Source organism: Sebastes fasciatus, chromosome 22, assembly GCF_043250625.1.
Source record: "Sebastes fasciatus isolate fSebFas1 chromosome 22, fSebFas1.pri, whole genome shotgun sequence".
NCBI lineage: Eukaryota > Metazoa > Chordata > Actinopteri > Perciformes > Sebastidae > Sebastes > Sebastes fasciatus.
Window position 1 is genome coordinate 13,473,888 of NC_133816.1, and position 10,504 is coordinate 13,484,391.

Here is a 10,504-nt window from a genome sequence, read left to right on the forward strand (position 1 = left end):
CAGCCATGCTGCTGTCCTTTTCCCTGTCAGGAAACATATCTGTAAGTTAAACTTAATTTTCTTTTCCCTGTTTAAATGTTAGATGACTGTACAGCCACCAGAGCTACATTAAAGCCTGCAGCATGTTTTTATTTGGTGTGGATGTGTGTGCCCACTTGTTGTATGTTTATACCACAGTGAAGTGATGGTTTAGCTTTCTTTTGTTTTGCCAATTGGTGATGTTTATTGATATGTGTGAGTATTAATATTAATTTTAAAGGGATTGTTTGTATCTTCTTACACGTATAAATCACCCTGGTCGGTGTCTCATGCGCGCTCGCGTGTGGTTACGCTGTTCAGACTCAGACTCCAACACAAACTACACCAAGCACCAAAACCGCAAAGTTATATCTAGTGAAGTCCGTCTTGCAAAACAGTGTCGACCGCGGAGGAGACCGTAGCTTTGGTCTCCAGGGCCGGAGTCTCTGCTGTACTCTGCTCCTCTGCCTGCCTTCCTGCCTTCACTTACACACCGCGCGCGTTCTCGCTATTTTGCTCAACTCTCACGTGCATGCGCGCACACTACACACTGCAAAAGAGTTAGTTTAGCTCTGAGAATATCTAGTGAATGTACAGTGGAGGTTTGTGCAGAAGTAAATGCTGCAGCTCCTCCAGACCAACAGAGGTTTTCTGTGTCTTGTGAAGTGACGGAGCTCTGCAGCGAGAAAACGTTATCGTCTCCGACCGGGTGCCGGTGTCTCCCTCCGACCGCGGTCGGGAGGCTGAAGCAGGAAAAGCCAACACTATGTTTCAGCATTGATTCATGGAGAGACCTTCGTCTGGTCAGCTAACATTACTGCCAAGCAGGTGAAATATAGAGTGATATTGTGGTTTTAGCTGACATTGTCAGCTGATATTGTGTGTCGCCTCACTTTTTTGAGCGATGCTCGTTCATGTCTATTTAGAGCGAGCACAAGCGCGAGCACAAGCGCGAGCCCGACGCTGACTTTCGTTGACTTAACGGCCACAGGTGTCGCTGTTGACAAGCATTTTTGATTCTTACAAACAGTCCCTTTTTAAAGGAGTATTGTTGTTTTAAAGGGACCTTATAGACGGGTTTCTGTGCAATGTCATCACAGAGATGTGTGTGCAGCTAGGGGGCAAAAAGCACGGCATGTCTAGCAGAGCCAAGCTACAAAGCAGAAATGAAAAGGAGCTGTTATGCAGTAAACTGTACCAACCGCAGAAAATATGGATTGGATTGTTAAAGGGACTGTAAGTGAATAGGCTTGAATTTAAGTTGTGCATTGATTTTTGTCAGCAGGTTGTAATAATTCCACTTTTAAAAGGTAAAGCTTGTGGTAGCTACCTTGAGTAACAAACTAAAAAGCCACCACCATTCTAGTAAAGTCAGTCCAAAGAGTCTTAGACACAGCGTTGGGTGGTTGGGTACTACAATTGGTTGAGTTTATTATTTAAAAAAGGCAGTGGTGCACTAGAAATAATAGAGGACCAATTTCACAAGCTCGAAAGGTTTTGACAATTTTTGCCAGGATGAAACATTGCAAAGATAAGAACATGTAAGCTGACCACACATTTTACACGCAGTATTCAGAAAAATGGAAACAGTTCACTATACTAGAATGCAACCCTGCCATAAATCTGATCAACTTTGTCAGATGTTAAATTTTTATTGAGGCTTTGTCAGTGACATATTGATTCCACTTTATGGTCATTTTTGAGGGTATAGTTTGTGATAGTGGTTTATTATAAATACAGTCTACTTGCTGGGTGGTGAAACAATTTGACAAATGACACATTTATTACATTGTCATGTTTGCTGTAGTAAAGATGTGCAGGAAGTGACAGATTACAAGTTGGAAGTGAGTCAGTGTTAATCAGTAGACACTGTTCCAGAGGGTTGCCTGTTTTAATAACTTGCAAATTCGCATATGAGAATGACGTTGTTAAAACAGTCTTTTATTTGTTATTTCTCCAGGATACAACTCTAGAAAAATGGCTTGCAGGGATGCTGAAGTCAGATGGTCGGATGAGGTAAGGCGTTTTTTTCCCCCTCTGGTTAGAGATGTCCCGGGAAGGAAATATTCCCACCTGTTATTAAACTTAGCCTACCTCTGGTACATTTTAAAATTGGTTTTATGTTGTAGTCATCCCATCTTCAGTTAATCATGTCAAAGGGGTTTATTGTAACACATAGCCTATATTGTTAGTAAAAGTTTTAGAGATACACCAGAAATGCCTTTGCATTCTGTTTAGATGCCAAGGCAACATAAACAAACTTGCGATGGGAACTGTGACTTACAAAAGGACAAACTGTGTTTTGTTAGTGGTGGTATTTCTGTTGTACAACACTGTGGAAAAAAACGCAGCCATCTTATTCATTTGAATGGGATGAATGCGTTGCCACAGTGGATGTTTAGACAAAAAAGCACATGGCGAAAAAAGATGAATCTGGCTCAACTATTGCTGCAGCATCATCCGGTAAGGTGTTGTGTTGGCCAAGCAAATGTGTGCAAGTGCACATTCCTGGTAGATGACTTTGCAATGTGAGCGGCGTCATTTTGCTGCTTACCTCACAATCGTCGCGTCAAAAGAAAAAAATGTTCCCTGCCGTGATAACTTAATCAGAGTTGTAAAATCCTGTCAAATATAAAACCGCCGTGCAGTGTTGTTGTCTGATAAGCCTTCAAACTTGTGGATCTGCTACTTAAACTGGACTTCCTGGATCGTATTGTCTCACCCGCTAAGGACCATACTATTTAGCATCTAATCTGACTGATGGTGTCGTGCAGGTAAGTCTTTAAGCTTTTTATAGGTGACAGCTGACGAACCGATAGCTAGCTAGCCTGCAAACGGATGACAGCAGCTTCTTCACGGTTTGTTTGGTAGCTAGAAAGCTAATTTGCATTGCAGTCAAAGCTATAAATCTTTCTGTGCCCGTCTCATTCATAGTAAGTGTCAGCCAATAATGAAATGTGATGTTTTTTTTATTTATGCAATTGCAGCTTAAAATGAAATTGGATTAGCTGTACGAAAAGACGCTCTCTGCCTTCGAGAACCAAGAGTATTGAAAATGTACAAGCATGATTTATTTTTTCCCTTTTGAACACTGCTTTTCTCGCTCAAAAGAGAGCACAGGAAATGTAATTTGCAAATCAATAATGTATGCTGTATCAGAAAAAAACATGCAATATAAATAGAGTTGATCTTTACAGTTACAGGTATGTTTTTGTGTTTTCGGATTTGATTTAGGTAACTTTACATGTACTGGTAATTATGTTCATGGCATTGCAATTTAGCACAATGCTAGTTTTCCATAGTGCTAGATAAGGGTAATTTGGTCACCTTGATGGTACATTAGTGTAGTACATGCAAAATCTACCAGGGTTTTGTTCGACTGTATTTCAAAATTCCCACTGATCACATCTTCAGCAGGCAGTTTTTTGACCCATATTGCAGCCTTTGTAATGCACTTCAGTATGTATTGACATACTGTTGGTGAAAGGCAATTAGGATGTTCATACTTCGTCTCTGTGCAAGACTGACAATTAGATTGACTGCTCCATTTCCTACGCAAACCACATGAACAACCACAGTCACGTTGTTAGTTTGCGCCGTGCATTCCAAAACCAACCAAACGTACAGGTAATATGCTAACATCAACACATGCACAACCACGCGCTCCCTAAGACGGGGAGAGAAGAAATAAAGGAATTGTTAGGACATATCTCAGGAGTTGTAGCATTTATTTACCGACAAATAAAATGTACACATAATGCACTGCTACCTTCTCAGGTATAACATACTCACTGTCACAAACATGGCGGGCCGCCGGGCTTGCAATTCACTCAGGGAAACCCTGACAGAGTATGCCAGGTAGACACAGTTGACAACCTTGCAGATAAACTATGATACTTGCTGGAAAAGTGTTTGCATGTGTCCATAACAATGCACTTAACATCATGGCTGCTAACTCTCATGGACGGGTACCTGTTTTGCGCCAATCACAGCAACCCTGCATGCAAGACCGTATGCTTCCGGCTGTTTGCTTTGCTCTTTGATTTCTGGCACCTGCTACATTCATGGTTCGTTGCATCCATCAAACAGGAAACAGAGTTTTACATGGGTTCAACAGTTCCACAATCATTGACATTCGTTGAATTTTGAGTAGATTGAAAATGCTGCTTCTTCTGAGTTGTTGGATTATTGCAGGTAAGATGAATAACAATTGTATTAACATTTGCATGTTCATTGTCAGAACCAGTTAATCTATTTTTGTAACTATTTATATGAGGTTTCATAAATAAACAGGCTGTACAACTTTGTTCAGGGCAGTAAAGTATGATGTCACTTATGCAGTAGGGAGTGTTAAGTTAATATAAGAAATGTATTCGTTTTGGAGTTTTGACAAAGTTGCACTTAAGTGATTAAATTAATTAACTTGGCCTTTGTGCTACGCTTCTCATGCCACATTACAAAAACATTTTGCATAGAGAGCATTTTATTTAATCTGCTGAAATTTTACTCCTACAAATAGTGTAGGTGCCTCACAGTGTGCCCTACAAAATGTCCTTAACTGCATAACATACAGTTGTTTGCTCATCATTTTAATGGTTTAGGAACTCGAAAGTAACATCAGTGTCTGTTTTATTTTACATCCATGCTTATGACATGTATTTTAGGATATTTTTAGTCACATTATTGCCTCCAATAACATGTTTAAGTTAATATGCTGTAATGTATTTCAAGACAATTTCTTTTTACAATATTATCTACTGTTTCCTGTCAGGGATTACAGCAGAGGACCCGCCACCGAGGCACTACCAGGAAAACAGCTCATTATGTCTAAAAGTTAGAAATTCACCACCATATCCTAGTTGTTGGTGGAGTTTTAACGAGAATATAATTGTTAGGAATAGAAACATCGCATCCAAGTACGCAGACAAAGTGGAATATAATTCAACGGACCACTCCTTGTGCATCAAGAAACTCACTGAGGCAGACACTGGCATCTATACATTTTCATTTTTTATTTCTGACGTTCTGAAAACTGAAAACCACAGACTAATTTTTGAAGGTAAGTTCAAAATAGTTTTTTTTAAGTCGGTTAAGTTACGATAATACGATACGATAATACTTTATTGTCAGACAGGTCTGAAATTTGTTTTGCATAACAGCAGCTCCATTTGCAACATCACAAAAAGGACAAAGACAAGAAACAAGGAAACAAACATTTAAACATTACAATCACAGAAGACGATATTCTGTGATTGTAATCAGTTCTGGTTCTTCTTGGTCTCAAGATTTCATAATTTGAATTTCTATGGTAGTCTTAAAGATACATATGTTTACCTGGCAGTATTTATCTGTATCTATATTTTGTCAAACCTTTCATGGCATGAACAGGATGTATGTAATCACCCTCACCTACCCGTTTTAAATGCATACATTTGTTTTTAGGCTGTCAAAGTTACGCAAGTAACGCAAATTTGTTTTAACGTGCAATTTTTAAGTTGTGCAGGCTCAGCTTTAAAGCTAGAGTGAAGATACTGGCATCATATGAAACTAGAAAACATAAGGAATCCATTGGTACCAACCATGTCAAACTGGCGAGGGAGGCTAAATAACGCTCCAAACTTGCGCTAAATTTTGGCGAGGAAAAGCTGGCATGGCCATTTTCAAAGGGGTCCTTTGACCTCTGACCTCAAGATATGTGAATGAAAATGGGTTCTATTGGTACTCACGAGTTTCCCCTTTACGGACATGCCCACTTTATGATAATCACATGCAGTTTTGGGGCAAGTCATAGTCAAGTCAGCACACTGACAGCCTGTTGGGCTTGAGTTTGCCATGTTATGATTTTGAGCATATTTTTATGCTAAATGCATAAAATGCATAAAAGGCATTTTTCATTGTGACTTAAAAAAAAAAAGTCTACAGTTCAGTTTACAAATAAAGATCTCATAAAGATCCAAGTAAAATACACTGTAAGCATTTAACATTGTTGGTATCCTCTAGCCTTTGTACATCCCTGTTTATTGTCATATTAGTAAGTCATACAATATGTTTTTCCTCATATTTCCCTGTGTTTTCCTACAGTATGATTACAGTTTTAAGGCTTACCTTTTAAATGTCTGATAAAGAGCATGTGGCCCAAACCTTTATGGTGTTATCAGAGCCAGCAGCTGATATAGACCGTATAGGCAAATGTTAGGGATTCTGGGGTACTGTAGGGGCACACAGTGGACAGTAAATACATTAATACATTATGAAAAAACCCAATGCAGTTATATACATATAGTGGATGTGCACTTAATGTTTTGTATGAATGATGTTGTGATTCTTACTATTTGCCACCAGAGGGTGCCAACAAATTACCTAATGCCTTTAATGTATCTGCTTGGGCGGGTGTTGCAGAAACTGTTCCCAAACCTGTCATTAGGATGTCAGCACTGCACTCCAACCTGTCTGCTGGACTGTGCAACTTCACAGTCAACTGCTCCATCCAGGATGACTGGTTGTCGTCTGTCTGTGATGAAGATGGTTGCAGAACATCTCAGAAATCACTCAGGAAGGTCAACATCACCATCTTCACTGACAACAAATCTATTGTCTGCAGTGGCAACAACCACGTCAGCACAAGCAATGTGTCTGAAAGCATAGAGGCAACGTGTAAGTATGTGGTGTGATGATTTATTTATTTATTGCTCACTCAAAGACAGATAAACTTCACATCCAGAAAATCTATATTTTAGGAAAAACTGGCATTTTCAAAGGGGTCCCTTGACCTCTGACCTCAAGAAATGTGAATGTAAATGGGTTCTATGGGTACCCACGAGTCTCCCTTTTACAGACATGCCCACTTTATGATAATCTCGTGCAGTTTGGGGCAAGTCATTGTCAAGTCAGCACACTGACACACTGACAGCTGTTGTTGCCTGTAGGGCTTGAGTTTGCCATGTTATGATTTGAGCATATTTTTATGCTGCATGCAGTACCTGTGAGGGTTTCTGGACAATATTCGTCATTGTTTTGTGTTGTTAATTGATTTCCAATAATAAATATATACATACATTTGTACAAAGCAGCATATTTGCCCACTCCCATGTTGATAAGAGTATTAAATACTTGACAAATCTCCCTTTAAGGTACATTTTGAACAGATAAAAAATGTGTGATTAATCACGGTTAACTATAGACAATCATGCAATTAATCTTGATTAAGTATGTTAATCAGTTGACAGCCCTAATATATTCATTTCTTTCTTTAATTTTTGGGCCAACCCCTCATCATTTTGATAATTCAGTTGTTGCGGGTACTATCTGCTAAAATGTGTTTCCATGTCTTTCCAGGTTTTAGAAAATCTAATCCTGAACATGAAGAGACATCAGAATCACCCACTGTAATAGTAATAGTAATAGTAATAGTAATAGTTATAGTGTGTGTATCCCTCTGTGCTTTTACTTTCTGTGTGGCTAAGAGACTCTTTTCAACAGAAGACAATCGCTATCAGGTAAGCTTGATTTACTAAGCAATATTTAAATAGATCTTTGTGATATAACTTTAAAGGTACTATCTGTAACTTTCAGGAAATCCTCGTTATTAATGACACCTGTGGCCGTTAACTGCAGTCGGCATCCTGACATCCTTCCACATTGTCCATTAATTCCTGACAATGGACACCTCGTCGTGCATTATCCCTTACATAATGTTCTGTAATCTTCCCATATTTTATTTGGACCATTGACTCCATGATACTAACTAGCTTGCAGTTTGCAAATTACTTTATTAACTTATGTTACGAAGCAACCAACTGCAGATCCATGCCATGTAGCAAAGTTACAGCAAACTGGCTAACCTTAGCGTAAACACTCAAGACAGTATTTTGTTACGTTAGCTACACACTGTTAGAACTGTAGCTGAAGAGAGGCAAGGCACTCTGGAGCGCGCATAAACGTCATATTCTTTGGATTTTCCCGGCAAAACAATCCCAAGTCCTTTACATAGAAATCAGTCCACAGGCTGTTATAGGCAACCGAGAAAGTCGGGTTGCGTTACAATATGTTCACGTATTGGAAATACAAAGTGATTAATACATGTAAATTGTTACATATAGAACCTTTAAGGATGTAAAGATGAACGTGTATTTTTTGAAAAAAATGTTTTCAGATGAGTGCAACCAGTGTTTCCCACACACAGACTTTACTTTGGCGAGCCGCCCAGGTATATTAACGGCTGCACAAGTTTATTTGGCGATCCATTTTAGCATTTTTTTATTGCAATTTTTTTTTTATCCGTCCAAGAGAACGACGTCATTCGCGATCGATTAACTAGTGGTGTCAGGACGCCGCCGGGGAGCAGAGGGAGAGCTCCGGTCTCCCGGTGCAGCCTCGGGTCTTGCTGACTCATCTGTCGTGCTGCTGCACTCCGCACTTTGTTCCCACACAGAGCCCGCAGTGATTTTTTTAACAAATCTTGTAAGCAACTCTTTTACGGCTTAATCTTTCATTTAACGTAAGAAAGTAGAGATAAGTAGACAAGTGTAAAATAACATGACGCAGTCTTATTTAATTGCAGTACTGCACGCAGCAATTGATTCGCTTTGCGCAGCCCCTCCTTGCCTCTCTTATACACCCTTCCCCTGCCCCCCCGCCCCGTCAACGATAACCATAGGTAGAATTAAATTCTGTGGGAAACACTGAGTGCAACTAAAACCATTCTTCAAGATGGGAAATTGAGTTTTACTTTAATGCTAGGAGATGTCTTGTCATGTTCTTTTACAAGACTGAAAACCCATTTTACTGCATTATTTCTAGGCAGAGACCTCTACTGCTCAGATAATACAAAGCCAGCCAGTGGAGGCACAACCACAGTCTGTGCAGAGAGTCTCTTCCTCTTCTTCCAGTCAAGCTGAGGCCTTTTATGAAAACGTGGATGCCACACAGCCCTGCCAGACCATCAGCCCAACCATCAGCTCAAGAGAGGACTTGGAGTCCAAGCAAAGTCAGAAAGTAGATAGTGTCTACAGCGTTTTACAGGTACCAAAGGTGACTTCCTCTCTAGGCAAGAAGACACAAGAGGCATCGACTTCACAGTGTGTCACCCTGCATGAGTCAGAGCACCCTGGGCAGATTGACACACTCTACAGTGTGTTGCATAGTCCAAAAAATCTGAAGTCACAGCAACACCAATAGGTCAACAACAAGATTTTCAGAAGCGAAAGAGATGAAGATGAGAAGCGAAAGAAGCCCGTTACACTCTGTGTAAGCCAGAATGATGATATGGACAATAGAGGACACACCTTTGTGGATTATGCAGTTATTTTGTACAGTGTTTTGGTATTGTATTTGTTTTCTTTCAGAATAAATATGTGGCTTAATTATATATATTCTTTATAAAAAATTCATAAAACATGGATTATCTGTATTTTCTTCAATAATAATAACCACTTTCTATTATCATATGAATTTATGTACTGTGTTCATTGCAAGCAGATTAACCAAATTAACTTAAAACATGATGGAATTTCTAATGTGCTTGCATTTAGCAACTGAACTGAATTGAACTTGTCGTTCATTAATGACCCACCATCATAACATCATGTACTGTAACATCCAGTGTTGTCAATGGCAGCAGCTGAAAGCTACAGACTGTCAGCTAAACAATGCAGCTTTCTACTTTGTCACAAATATTTCAAACTCAATGAGGACCTAATGAAAATGTTTACCTTAACTAGCTGCTTGCACTGTAAACCAAGAATTAAAGTCTGGTTAGGAAAGCAGAAAACGTATTTCAAACAGAGCTTAACAGAGGCATTCAAATTTAAAATGGGTCACTCTTTCCATAAAACCTTATTTGGATTTGTTTTAGGTTGGTTCTGCTTGTGTACAGACTAGAGATGCATCCTTGCTGATTCAAATAAGCCTGTTACACTAATCACTAAAGGACTTACATTTTAGCATCTTACGTGATTTCAAAAGTTGAATATACAGTACAGGATTCCAATATGAGGATGTTTTTATTGAGTATGTTTTATTGTTTGACTTGTTAGACCCCAGTCACTGTGCAGTTAAAAAAGAAATGTCCATAAAGGACCACAGGGGGGTGTCAAACTACCCTGACTGATACCTACAGGAAGCAAGTACTCCTTTCTAAGCCTGGGACTAGGACTGCTGTAGTTATGTCCCAGGATGCCATGTCAAGGTGACTCATAATGAGCCACATTCTCAAAATGCTGTAGCACTCCATAACTTAACTTTTTTAACTCTTTCAATTTAAACTCGTCATATTGTTTGACTTATTTGACAGCTAAAAATATTATCCTGCTTTGCTCAGTTCCTGGGATCATTCCTGGTAGCAGTGTTCACATCCTTAGCACTGCACTAATGCATGGAGCTGGTTGATCCATCTGACAGACCGACCGACCGACTGATCTTGACAACGTCTATAATTAGAAACATGACATTAATACAAAATCAATGAATTTACTTGGACCTGCAGTAT

The 10,504-nt window shown here is 39.4% G+C and overlaps 1 protein-coding gene across 1 annotated transcript; it reads left to right on the forward strand.

The window, feature by feature from the left end:
• The first annotated feature begins 4,059 nt into the window (after positions 1–4,059).
• LOC141760376 (uncharacterized) lies at positions 4,060–9,468 on the forward strand. The gene is made up of 5 exons (XM_074623102.1): positions 4,060–4,212; positions 4,790–5,077; positions 6,418–6,672; positions 7,354–7,514; positions 8,818–9,468. The coding sequence occupies exons 1-5, from the start codon at positions 4,179–4,181 to the stop codon at positions 9,193–9,195; spliced, it is 1,116 nt and encodes a 371-aa protein (XP_074479203.1). The 5' UTR covers positions 4,060–4,178; the 3' UTR covers positions 9,196–9,468.
• Positions 9,469–10,504: the final 1,036 nt, after the last annotated feature.

Bases quoted from the DNA above. Each gene is read 5' to 3' on its own strand.
- LOC141760376 (XM_074623102.1), top strand. From the start codon at position 4,179: ATGCTGCTTCTTCTGAGTTGTTGGATTATTGCAG. The intron at 4,213-4,789 runs GTAAGATGAATA...GTTTCCTGTCAG, and splicing joins GAGTTGTTGGATTATTGCAG to GGATTACAGCAGAGGACCCG. The intron at 5,078-6,417 runs GTAAGTTCAAAA...CGGGTGTTGCAG, and splicing joins CCACAGACTAATTTTTGAAG to AAACTGTTCCCAAACCTGTC.